This window comes from Cephus cinctus, unplaced genomic scaffold (assembly GCF_000341935.2).
Source record: "Cephus cinctus unplaced genomic scaffold, Ccin1 Ccin1_scaffold0189, whole genome shotgun sequence".
Taxonomy (NCBI): Eukaryota; Metazoa; Arthropoda; class Insecta; order Hymenoptera; family Cephidae; genus Cephus; species Cephus cinctus.
In genome coordinates, this window is record NW_014332911.1 from 1,011,536 (window position 1) to 1,025,227 (window position 13,692).

The window sequence follows — 13,692 nt, forward strand, 5'->3', positions numbered from 1 at the left end:
CATATAAAAGTCCTCGAAAAAATCGCCAACTTAAAAAAAAATTTACCAAAAATTCGACCGATTGTATTTTGACTTTTTTCAGTTCCCACTTTGTCCCGTTAGGATTCTGCGAATTTCAGAGAGAACGAAACCTGTAGACCATGCCTCCAGTGAATTTGCTTAGCGCTACAGAAACAGCCTCTCGTATTTCGCCAATATTAATCGGTAAGAAGAGACTCGTCTCTCGTTACAGGACATTACGTCTAGCTACGTGTACATAGGTAGAGGCACATCCGAGAGGTACGACAGGCGCCACGTTACACCCAAGATAGAATCGACACGCCGAGAGAGAAAATGACTCCCTTCACAGACTTTTCCTACGATTCCCTGATAAGAGATAAGAGGCAAAGAGATATAGAACGATTATTCTTGCAGCTAACGAAATGTGTAATAAAAGAAAAAAGACGTCAAAACTTCGTTACGTAACTTTTCATTTTTCCCTATACCTATTCTTTCAACTGTCCACGTCGTCAGTCGTTCAGAGGGAGAGAAGCATCCACGCACACGTGGTCTTCTCGGGTAATGCGACTGGCAGTACAGTAAGCGCCGATTTTAAACTGCATTCGTGTCCAAGACCATTAGAGGTCCTGAATCAGGCAGTAGGGGCAGCAGGGGTGGCCTGACTACAAGGGTTGACGGCCCAGCCTTAAAAGTACCGACAGTTCGAGTCAGCGTCTTAATAGCGAACGAGGCACAAAGGAAGGAGAAGAAGATTTTTATAATATCGCAATTCGATCTGCTTTCAGAATATCCCGTTTCCTCTTGGCAAGTTTTTTCAAAGCGAACGTCGTTTGTTCTCGATAAGGTAAATACGAAAATAAAGAGTCTGAGCACCGTAAGATAAAATCGACTTGCAAAGTCACTGAATTGATTCGACTCTCCCCGTCGTCTGATCCCATTTGAATCCGCAGTGCCTTTGCTCGCGCAGCGAAGCTCCGGCACGGCAATCGAGGATACGACGCATTCGTTTAGCCGTTCGGGAATAAGAAGCGGCAGTATAGGTAATCGCGTTTAATAAGGAGCGAAGGGCCGCTGCTTTTGCCTTGGCACGCGGAACACTCGGAATTACGGTGAAACGCCGGAAAAGACGGCGAAAGAGCCGGGTATTATATTCCGCGAGTAATTTTCCAGTGGGATTCTCCCAAGAAATGTTTATTCATAACTTGTTTATATGCGCGAAGTATGATTGTCCCCCATGGCATTTCCAACTTGCCTCGCGCCCCGCCGCCGCCCCTCGCGCTGCATCCCACTTCGCTCCCACCAATTCCACTTTGGCCGCCTTTTCCACGTCCTGCGTCACTGTCTTAATCTTACAATAATAGTCTACATTTTATCTCGCATCCTGATTCTACACTGTTTTCTTTATTTTCTTTCTTCTTCACTACGCGCGCATCTCTCGCCCGTCCGACTTATGTTTTTTCCTCGTTCTCCTCCTCTTCACCCCCTTTGCGCCATTCCGTCTCGCTGCTTGTTTTTCAAAAGCTCTTCTCTCTAATGGACCGTCGCCCGAGCAAACTCATTGGCGTCGCTCCATAGAAAAGTTTCGATTTTTCGAACGCTCGCGGGCATTTCGAATTTCATAAATTCAAACCGCCACGGGCCGTGGCTGCATCCACTGGCAGCCAGACTGCTGCTCTATCGGATAGAGACACGGCCGACAGCCTGGTATGCGCTGCACGCAGTGCCTGCAGTAGCCGTAACCGCAAAGTCGCCTGGTAAAATCCTCCCCCTCTCTCTCTGTCCCCCCCTCTCCCGCACCCCTTTTCCTTCTTTCTCTCTAGCCTCTGGCCTCTCTATTTCTCGCGAGAGCCACTCCGCTTTTATTTAAGGGTTTCGCATAGTCGAGGACTTTCTTTTCTCTCGTTTTCCTCGTTCCTCTTGTTTCCTCCGTTCCGTTCCTCCGTTACCTTTCTTCGCTCTTATTTTTTCCCTTATTCCTCTCCCAGGACCGCGCGTTACCTACCGGTTATCTTTTGTTCGGTAGAAAAGAATACATTAGCAGGAATGTATGCGCTTATACGTACGCGTGCACGTAGGCGGTCGGACTCGTGACGATTTATCATTTAGCGTTTGGTGGTTTCGAGTGGCTGAGGGGTTACGCGTTTGCAACAGAAACGTGAGGGTGGATTCGGCAGCAAATTCATTTAAGGGATGATAGAAAGTAATGCGTCCTTCCGAAAATCCACGGGGTTGCTAAAACTACCCCTGAATTATGTGCTTTGCTTCTGTGAGGTGGGGGGAGGGGGGTGGCAAATATGTTTCCGGGAGGGGTGGGTGGTGACTCCCGGTGGTTCTCGTAGCACGTTACCGCGAGTGACGTCATGACTCGAAGGACATGTGCCCGGAGGTTGGTCTTATCGTTATACACGGATAAGACAAAGGTAAATTATTTTTCTGCTAACATCATAAATATTGATCAGTCGACTTGGACAATTAATAAATATACCGGTACGAATTCATCCCTAAAACGTTCCGATACGTGCGTCTCCATTGCCTTATATATATATATGTAATGGCTTAGCCACGCTATCCCCTTGTGAATCTACCCCCAGCCCCATTCCGACCATTATGCGACAATATACATATATATACCAGCTATATGGCCACGTAACATTAATCAAGTAGTCGATCGCATTTTATTGAAAAAAAAAAAGAATTTAATCGGACCGAAATAAAGTGGACGACACCGAGGCTCTCTACGTGACGGCTGTTTCTAGCGATAAGGGATGCGGAAATGAGTGTGACATAACGGAGGAGAAAGTGAAAGTATAAATATGCGATAATCAAGATTAAGAAGGAAAGGTGCCAGTGGGCTGGGTGATAATTTAATAATAAAATTTGCAGTCTCTACGCAACGTAATGAACATGCCCTTTTTTTGAGGGGGGTGGTGGGGGGGGGACGGACGGACAAGCAGACATCGACGCAGCCTCGCACAGACACATAAACAATTGAACTCACCTTTCGAAAAGTTTCCCACGACAGTCGGAGTGAGAGAGGGAGGCTGATATGTAAAGTGAGAGGGAGGACGCGTGCGAGAGAGAATCTGAGCAATGAGTGATTTAAAGGGCGAAATGTTCGCGAACAACCCTCCAGCGTCTCTTTCCATGACGTCGGCGTATGGAAACGGGCGGCCTCGTCGCCCACGGGAAAGGCGTCGCTGGGAGTACCACGCGGACAAACATCAAGCCAGAAACTGCGATACGTCGCCCGCCCGTGGCTTCGCCCCAGACATCCACTTTTGCGGGGACGCATGCGTCGCTTTTAAGCGCCGAAACCACCCCTACGATTCGAGTCTGCAGGTGCAGGCTTCGCGTACTCGGGGAAGGGTAGGTTTTTTCCTTGTTTCGAACAAACCCCACCGCGTGCTCTGCTTCCCCAGGTTCACTTGCTGGTTCGAGGTTAAAGATTTTTGTGAAAAAAAAAAAAAAAAGGGCCGATGGAATTACAGCGTGAAATCGAACGATTCGCCGGCAGTGAGGGGGCTGGTGCACGGAGGGGTTGTTTTCATGAAATTTTTAAAACGCTCCAGTCAAAGGAAACGCAGGGTGGCTTTACGTGTTACGCATCGCAGAAGAAAAGGAAAAGGGTCTTTTTGACGCTCATCCGGAATCGACGAATACTCCAGGAGTCCGGACTGTCGCCCTGGAGTTCTGGACTCCGGGGAAAAGGAAGACGTCGACCCCGTTGCTGGGCCAGGTTATTTTTGAAGTGGACTCTGCGTCGTATAGCTTCACGCGTGTCTCTCTTGTTTCCTTCGCGCTGGAAAACTGGAAAAAGACCCCGGAGAGCCCTTTACGTCACAGGACTCTTTTTGCTGGCGATTCGACTCGCGAGAGCCTGGACTCAAAATTCTTTTGTTCTCGTACTCGAGCGAGAGAGACACGAAGATAATCGAAGAAGTGGAACACTGTTTTTCTTTTTCTTTTTTTTTTTCTATTGGCAAGAGAAGATACGGAAGTGGAATGGAGAGAAGGATGGAACCGGAGAACGTCGCCAAGAAAGAGGACGTCATCCCTGGCGCGAATTCAGGTGGTGGTCCGAAGGAGACGGCGCATGCGTCGGCGTCCCGACGTCCTGGGAGTGTGAGGTTGAGGCCAGCCGGCGGGGGTATGGGGGTGAGTCAGTCAGGCCGCAGCGCGCGCTCAGAAAACTACCCTTACGCGGGCTCACATCCCCGGCGGCCGCTTTCTAATTCCTTCGCGACACCCGGTATGCGATGTCGCCAAGAAACACCCCGTCGCCAATGTTTTCCCTCGGAGGACTTTCGAATTATTGAGATTGAATAAGGCGAGACGCTTTCCACGTGCGTCCTTACTACAGGGTGCGGGTACAGTGCGAAGGGGGATGTGCTCAGTGAAAAAATAAGTGAATCGTTATGCTACGCCGGGAAATGGACACGAGGTTCGCCAGGGAGTTTACGTGAACAAGGGCCTGAGTTATGACGAACGTGGTCTCTGACGCGGAGTAGGCCGACTCGTAGATACTTGGGAATATTCCAGGGCCGAAGAGAGACGCTTTTTTTTTTATTCTTATTTCTCAGTCCGGCTTTTCCGAGACTCGCGAGAGTCTCTTCTCGAGGAAAATCGACAGAAGAGTGTGAAAGTCGGAAAGCAAAGGGAGCCAGAGAAAAGACACGGAACGATGAATCCGGAATTTTATGTACCGGAACGCTTTTACGAGACTACGAGGACGATACGTGTAAAAGTGTAAACGAAGCTGGTAAAATCACTGTCGGCGATAAAACGTTAAAATTCACTGTGAATCCAGTGTCTCTCCTTGAGAAATCCTCTTATCCTCCCGGCTCTCCCGTTTACGAGGAGCTCCGAGAATTTTTCGAAATTTCAACCAAGTTGCGCAGCCAACAAGCTCAAAGACTCTTAACATATCATATAAGTCTGTGTACTTACAGTTCCTCTCCTTTAATGACGTGTGGACCTCCCTTCCTTAGCCCCCATACGTCCATCCATGTATATGAATGCTGCTGATGATGCTGCTGGTCCTCTCGAATAAAAACTCAGGCCGAGATTGAGCCATTTTGCCACGAGGCCAACATAAACTGGAAAAAGTCAAAGTAACGAGCGTTAGTGTGAGTTTTTAAAAGACGTGCCCGGAAGGAGGACGTCGCCAGAAGAATTCGCGAAAAAAGCTTCCACTCTATCCGGCAGCGCCCTCGAGCTTTTATCGAGGCATTATACCACTGTATAGCCATTAGCCGAGTAAGAACGTTGAAGCTAAACGTAAAGTGAAAAGTCCTTTCTTTACTCGAATCCAGGAGAAATACGCCGAGACTTCGCTGCGAGTGTAAATTGAAACTGTAAAAAGTGCCGCCCTCGGCTGGATTAGGAAGGAAAACAAAATTGAAAGCTTCGATGACAGAAGCTTGTAAGAAAATATCCTAGAGCCATTTGGGCTACTCGGGAAGCTACTGAAAAATACTCGAATATGGAATGGTCGTGGAATCACAGGAAGAAAGATTCGAGATAATCGCGTTATCGTTCGCGCCAAGATGAAGCTTCATTAAAAGCGCGACTCTGAAGCGCAGGAACAGGACTCGAGAAGGAACTGTTGAGTAAAAAGGGGAAAAAAAGGGAAAAAAAATATCTTTTACGAAAATATCGACACCAATCTCAATATCAACATAGTGTTTATCCCGTAATAGCCTAGGGGAGAAATAATAACACTTTGAACTACGATTACGTTATCAAGTTGAAGATGCATAGATAGTTTTAAAGCATATACAAAGGAGTGACTGTGTTTACCAATAATAATCAAAGTATAAGGAAGCACAGTCAAGCGTCAAGTTGAAGTTGAGCCAAGTGAATGTGTAACTTCGTATTACTTTGGAGAACAAGAAGAAAAAAAGAGTAAAAATTCTTCATCCCATCGACTTCAGTGTTGAAACCCAATGAAAAAAAATAAAAAAAAAAAGTGTTGAAAGTGATAATCGTTACTAACGGCTTTATCAATATTTTACGTACCTTCGACAGGACCCACGTATAACCCTTAATCGAATAAACAGAAACTTGGAAAGCGCACATGTCAGTGTAAAATAAGCTCTATTTTATTAAGAAATCCTCGAGATGGCACTAGCGTCGAACATTCTGCTATAGGAATACAAAGAAATATTGCGCGAATATCGTCAAGTGTCTCGTGTGTAAAGATAAAGTATTTTTTTACATGTAGCATCAAATCCACATACAGTGTTGACTCATTCTGAATATCATAAGGGAACCGTTTCCTAGCTCCGAGAGTTATATAATACTTGGATATCTTTTACGTGTACCATATTCAGAACCTTAAAAAGAAAAAAAAAAGAAACACGTGTTTTCTACTTCCCTTCTATATTTCATCTGTGTCGTGTCTTCGCTTCCACTTCTACTACACTTCCACTTGGTCGACGATATCCACGCGTCGACGTCTCATCGTTACATCATTCAATCAAGTCCAACGTGGTGGTATGTTCTGACAAGGGTGATTTGTTTTTCGTAGGTGGCTACTACGGGGTTATTAAGTGCAGTGACGGGTGACGGAAGGAAGGCGAGGAAGCGAGTCAATATGACTCCTATTTTCCTCGTCCTGTTGATGGCGATCAACCTTACTTTTGCGCAGACTGGTGAGTAATTAGTTATTAAAAAAAAAATTAATCGCGTTCGGAATGGACTTTATAACATTGTGAAAAAGACACTTACGTGCTGGCTGGGACTATCCTTGGTGCTGTTCATCGGACGACTGATGGACACTGATCAATTGTTACGGACAGAAATGAAACCTGAAACGTGGGACTAACGAGAGAAGTGCCTCTCGATTGACATTAGTGAAAATGTCGGGTGGAAAAACAGTGCAAAACAATCCTGGACGTGCGTTACGTGTATATATATATGTATATCGAGAGGCTCCAAATTGTGATTGACGTAAATGCGCATTCGATCGATGGACGCTTTCAAAATATTTAGAGCTTTCTCTCTTTTTTTTGTAGATTAACTTGTTTCCATATATCTTCACGTTACTTTTATCATTCCCAATCAAACGATCTGTACTTGTACCTGTTTTCTCCTGTCGGTCGCCCTTGATCTTTTAAGTTGTCTGCAAAGTTTCGAGCTTTTCAAGTCCGCGCGCCGACAATAAGAAAACTGGTAGAAGCTGTCGGGGATTCGGAGCGCTTTCGTAAAGCTTACTTTGCGGTTTATCGCCAGGACGACTCAAAGCTGCACGAAAGCATCGTGTGCGACAAGTCTTTTCACGAAAGTCTTTCCGTGACCTTGGGGCGCAGGAGGAAAAAGAGTACCAGAGTAGCAAACGATGGGAATTAAGCTCAGAGTATTACTATGTTTATTATTTTTAAAAAATTTGAAAGCTCTCGCAACGACGCGAATAAATGGTAACAAGCGAATTTGTAAGCTAACGCTGCGTGAACAGCGCTAGCGTTGTTCGCGTATCAGTGCTTAAAAAGCTCGTATACACTCGCCGGGCAATAATGTGCTTTAAGCTCGTCTACCATAAACGTGAAGCGGCGGCCATACGGCCTGAAAAGCATGGCGCTCGCCGCGGTCATGAAAACTGCCTGAAAAGCACTGCCCGAATGCCAGGCTGGTGAGCTTTATAGCGAGCCAATCGCGCGTCATTATTTCATTTCGATCCGTAAAGCTTCGGCGTCGTTGGATTTCGGACAATGGCATCAAAGGCGTCCGCGAACGAACTTTCGGTGTTCGTTAAATAATCAGGTGCGACGTATCTGTACTTGTGCAAGCTCGTCTCTCTCCGTGTGACTGACATCAACTGAGACAATGAGGACAAGGAGAAGAGCGAAGGGACGGTTGCTTGTTGGACCGCATCGAGCTACGCGTGAAAGCTCCCGCTGAAAAAAACGTTTTGCGACTATCGTGCCCATTCGCTTAAAGCACGGACAAGCGGACCGAGCTTCCAAGCTCGATTGCGCCCCAGCTTTATGGACTTGGGACGTGACGCTCGAGCATGACAGGCCCAAGAGTGTCTATTCTGACCATTGTGACTCTTACGGATCCCAGGACTTGTGTACTGGCACGTGACAGTGCTTTATGGACTTTAGGACGTTTGACGCGCGCGCGTTACGTGTCTTTGACTTAGTTGACATATTTGACACGTGGGACGCAACGCCGACCCGACGGTCACTCTGGCGAGACAGGAAGACTTATCGGCTGAAGTCTTAGCTTTAATGTATATGGTATTGCCATTCTTTCAGGGCGAATGATCTAGCGGGGATCAGTAGCGTTATTAGTTTCTTAACTAAAAGAATCTAATAATCCTCGTGATGGGGCGGATGATGACCTAACCTAACCACGACGAACTGACAGCCGGGACATTGATGTTCCCGAACTTCGTTGCGCTGTCTGGGGAAAATTGAGCGCCTATCTGTCAGGGTGAATTTCGGAAAAATCTCAAGGGAGTGAAAGTACTCGCAAGCTCCACTCGCAGGCGGGAGGGTCGGGCCTGGAGTCGCCTCGGCAATTTCAATGCACAGGATTGAGTTTCCTTTGGATGACGAGGAGGAACGAAGCGACGAGTAGGGACGGGACAGGATTTCCGGTAACCGGGTCGCGCCAATAATTCCGTGGATTTTCTTTAAGGGGGGGACCAAGAGGCGCTTACTTTTTAATTAATATCTAATCGCTAACCGATTTTCCTCTTGAAATGCATGCGAGAATTGCCAATTGGGAAACTGCGAGACAATTCATAGTTAATAGGATATTTCTACGATCGTTTCGGGGGGGAAGCTGGAACTCCAGCTTGAGATTTCCTCGGAGGCTTCTAAATCTCCCGTTCGCGCTAAACGAAGAAAACACAAGGAAAAGTAAGAATCGGGCGAGCGCGATACTTGCACTATTCCTCAGGCTTGGCTAACTTAAGCAAGACCATCCAGTCAATTGATTTTTCTACTTGGGAAATACCTGCTTCCTCAGGTGACACGGACGTCTTGTCTTCCTCGTACACCTGGGGGCAGAAAACTTCTACGTGCGTAAAAAAAGGACTTACCCCATACCAGGACGCAGGAGGATACTCCTGGATTGTATTTCAAAATTGTTCATGATGATCGGTGTTCTTCGAGTTTATTAGCATAGAGTATAGACTCGGTCTCGTTCGAGTAACCCAAGGGACGTTCGACAGTAGGGTAGACCGACCCGTAGGCCTAGTACTCTCGAAGAGGGTAACGGTGGTTGTAAAATAAAAAAAGTTAGTTTCATTTTATGGGATCTTTTAGATGGCAGGTGGCGGAAGTCTGGAATCCCTCTTCTCGCCGAAGGAGGGTTAGGTACAGGCATCGTGGTACAGGCATAGTCCGTGGGCACCGCAGTGTTGCCACAGAGGGCAACTAAGGGTTGCATTGCGCCTAAGAGAGGGCAATATCGAAATTTAGTTTAGCTGCAGTGTTCGCGGCTTTACACACCACCCACCTCCCCCCGCTCCTCAGCACCCCTTTGGGTTATCCTCACCGGGTACCAGCTCGAACGAACCAAACAGACTTCCACAGTGATTCCCTCATCAACCCTTAGGCTCCTGCCACGACCCCCAGCCGGCTATGATTTTTGCGACCCCTAATTGTCAGAGGGTGGTTCCCCACCAAATGGAAGTTCCCCTTACGTTCGATTACACGCGGAGACTCGATTGCCGAGGCAATCGCCTGATTAACCTGCCGACCGCTAATAGTTTACTCAATTCAAACAAAAAGCTTGACTATCGGCCTCCTCCGCTGCGCGGTTGGCTGAAGTTGTAAATCGATCGAGAAAAGTCAACTTTTCACTTATTTTCGTAAACCACATCGACATTAGCCGCTAATATGCACACAAATTTGAACCCGCTCGTTACTACGCTCCCTCCTAATACACGCAACCTATTATTTCGTGTTGGTTCGCCTCGGAGGGTGAAACCGAATTCGTTCGCGCTTCGTCCACCTGCCTCTCACTCGGTTATTTCATTTCACTCCGGGTGCCAGGCTGGGATTGTCATTGAGGATTAAGGGAGTACCTGGCAACCTCATCGGAGGGCCGGAGAAAGTTGGTTAATGTAATAACTATTTTCTACGGTGCCGAAAGGTACTTTTAACCCAGCTGCGCTTTCCACTCTCCACTTGCCACTTTTGCGTCACGTCCCACTTACACGTGCGGCATAGGGACAGACATAGGACCAGCGAGAGAGCCAACGTTCGGCTTCGCTGATAAGCTTCTACCTTTGTCTCGATACCCGGTGACCTCTGAATTCTCGACGACCCTCTGATCTTACACATTTAATTGCTTGGACACGACTAACGCTTTACGTAACAAATGTCGTGCGTCCAGTTCATATGGTCTCGGTGTTCAGTTATACGGAGGCAAAGTGCAGTTCGTTGTTCAGCCGATAGTTTGAGTCATCAGACATGCACTGCCCCCTGCTTCACGACCCCCCTTACCACATGACGGTAGTTCACCCTGGGAAATGCTCGTATTTTACAATAATTGATATATATATATATATATATATATATATAGATCGGCATGTCAAATTGACTGAAGCGAACGTCGGGACCTCGTGAAAAATTCTTTCCCTACTATTTTTTTCCGTTTTCTAGAATTTTTTTTCTTCGAAATCGAACGAGCTCCCAGGACGCGAGAGCGCTATACCTAATTTATGGAAAGTATGCTTCCGAGTTCTCATATTTTTACGAGGGCGTTTTACGAGCCACCTCCTCCTCCTTCCTCCCCCTCCCACCCTGGCATCGCGACGCCACCTCCAGGAACCATCCCACTAGAATCCACCACCCCTCTGTGTCGGTCCACGTTCTTTCGATCTCCTTACCAGCCTCTCAGGTTTCGTTAGTCACATAAGGAATGACTAATGAACTGAGGAGCCCATGTAGTAATTCTGAAATTTAGGAGAGAAATGTGCTTACTGTCGGTTAATGGTGCTTTCGAGGGCAACTGTTACGTCGTGCATCCATAGTTCGACCTAATGTCAAAGTTGACAAATTCGAAAAATTTTCCCTGATAATAAGCACCTTTCGGAAGAAAACGCCTGTCCATTAGTGTTTTCGTGGCTAAATAATTAAGGGTTCCTATAATGAAGAACGTACGAGCCTAACTTTATTCTCTCGTTGGGTCTAATTTCTTCCGTACCCGAACGGTTGGGTTTTCAATCAAAACTCGAGAGCAAATAATTTCGTCTGGCTCCGCATTGAATAATTGCAACGCGGGTAAGTGATAATTTTAATGCATCCTCTCGAAAATGCATTTCCGCATTGCTGCACCAATGGCGGGACGATGGCATCGGTGGAAATGGTGATGGTTGCCATCGAACATTCGCAACGTTCCCGTCGCGTTTGTTATTGCGTTTATCGAATCGACTGGAACTCCATTATTTTCCGTTGGCTTTCCGAAACGCGCGAGCATAAAGGCGGATCGGCAAATGGACGAATCGGCCCCCCGCGTCACAATGGGTATCGCTCGTAAAAGGGGCGTCGGTCGAAGAAACTAAATGCCGATATTCAATGTTCTTTGGTATCCGGCCGCGGGAGTGGGTTGTCGATGCGCGAGGGTTAATATTGTCTAGAGAAATAAATGACCCCCTAAAACGTTCGGAACATTTGCAAAATTTCAGGTATTAAATTTATGATGGATCATCCCGCGGTGTGGCAGGCGACGGGGCGAAGGGGTCGGTTGGGCAGAACAGAGCAGAACAGCTCGGAATAGGGGTGGATCGTTGCAGGCTCAGCCTCTGGCTGGTCGGATGCTTAGAAGCGTATCAGGTATATCTGAGAGGGCTGGAAAGTCGCGGTAAAAAGTAAGGGTACTGTGGAAATTGCCTGATCGGGGAATAAGGGATGAAGCGGTACTCTCCCAGCCAGAAGCCACGTAGCCTGGAGGGCAGAGGCGGCGGCTACGGATCGAGAAAGCTCGGGAAGGTTAAATAATGCTGCGTCAAATGAAACGGTGGCGTCTCGACGCCCTAAGCGTTATTCGAGCGACTAACAGGCTAATTAAGAGGCAACGGACAGCCGAGTTTGGGGAACGATTAGCTTTCTATTAGCCGCAACGCGCGGATTGTTCGGTGCGCGCACGACTGGCCATATTTTAAATCGGATCATTAGCCAGGCGTACGATTACGGCAGATTACTTATCGATTACTATTATAATGGGCAACCGGCGAGAGTAGGTGTACGTGTCGCTGTTCCACATGGTACCACCATCATTTGCAATAACCGCGGTAATAACCGTACCTCCTTACAGGCAGGAATAATATCGTGGTAATTTTCACGATAAAAATGCCATAGTTCGTTTTTCCACCCCCCCACTAGCACCCCCCAACTGCCCCGTGCCAGCCGCCCCTGGCCCGTGCCCCGGCCTTACGCCTCTTCCTGCCTACGCACGTGTCCCTTGATGACTGGGAGCTCGATACCTGGATAATGGGAATACGGCTCCTGAGATATTCAAAGCCTTAAGGTCGAACTGGCTGGGAATTCGCGTAACGCGCGTGCAAGTTGGTCTTTGAAAAATCGAGGAGTTTAAACGGCGGGTATCGCTTGGGTTTGCATAAAATGAAAGTTCCTCGCCTGTTACGAGCAACACTTTCCCCGATGTTGGTTACGGTTCGAACAGTGGCGCCCTCCTCTCCGGTAGCCCCCCGTAGCAGCGTGCGTGTTCGAGGTACATTTTCAATTTTACTCCTACTATTTTTCACCTTTTTTTCTTTTCCAACGACCCACCACCTCCCTCGGCACCTTACCCGAGAGAAGTGCCCGAGCCAACGAGCTTCTTTTCTCTCTCTCTCTCTCTTTCTCCTTCTACCACGTAGACCCTCTCAACCTTATCTAGTGGCAGGTAGGTCGTAGGTCGCAGGTATTGCGAGGAAAGGCACTCTGTCGTTCTTTTCCTTGGGATATTTCTTAGGTGCGTCTGGATCGAGCTGGCTGAAACCCGACTCGGAAAGCTACCCCTTTGTAATCCAAGCTGCACTCTCCATTATTCGCCTTAGGCGGGTATATATGTGCTGTATATATCCGTCCTCCGTCCTCCAGCCTCTACCGTCGTGCATCTTGCAGCTATAGCTCCCAACTGGCACAGAATCGACTTCTCTACATTTTTTACGTGCTGCTGAATTTTTACCCGTAAAGGAAATGAAGGATGCCATACCTATTCGCGGAGCACGTCGATGGAATGGAACATTTTTCGTAACAGTCAATATTCCAGAGCGAAATCGAATACCTCGTAGATTAGATCACAGATCGCCTAATGGATCTAGGACGAGAAGGTAAAAGCGGTTACCGCGGAATGGAGTTCAGCGGGTAATTGTGGAGAAAAAAAGGAATTGAACAAAGAAAGATGGGTTGGCGTATTAAAGCAACCGTTACCCCGGTCTACGTTCGCACCTGGTGCTCGGAACGGCGATATCCTCTCCGAGGCTGAATTACCTCCCTCGGTCACCATTCGGTGGTTTCGTCCTTTTTTCTTACTTGATCCCTTCACTTCATAAGTATCAACCCCCTGTAGACCTATGGAACTTCCAAAGTTTTGGGTTACGCGTTCTTTCCTATCGCTTCCGTGTGCCTGCATATTGATATTCGCCCGAGAGGAGTCGAGTGGACGATTCCCAAAGTGGCGCAAAAGGGAGGATAGAATAACAAAAAAAAAAAAAAAAAAAAAAGGGGG

General features: G+C 47.4%; 1 protein-coding gene across 10 annotated transcripts in view; it reads left to right on the forward strand.

Annotated features, from left to right (window-relative positions):
- LOC107264618 (tyrosine-protein phosphatase Lar) overlaps positions 1 to 13,692 on the forward strand; it is a 266,051-nt gene that overhangs the window by 116,743 nt on the left and 135,616 nt on the right. For 9 of the 10 annotated variants that reach the window (XM_025081875.1, XM_015733059.2, XM_025081872.1 and 6 more), the window contains exon 3: positions 6,530 to 6,653. In XM_025081875.1, the coding sequence (XP_024937643.1) occupies positions 6,596 to 6,653 (58 nt within the window). In that variant the 5' untranslated portion in view covers positions 6,530 to 6,595. Of the gene's footprint in view, positions 1 to 6,529; positions 6,654 to 6,845; positions 6,898 to 13,692 lie in introns of those variants that run through there. The other variant, XM_025081876.1, reaches the window with a different exon arrangement.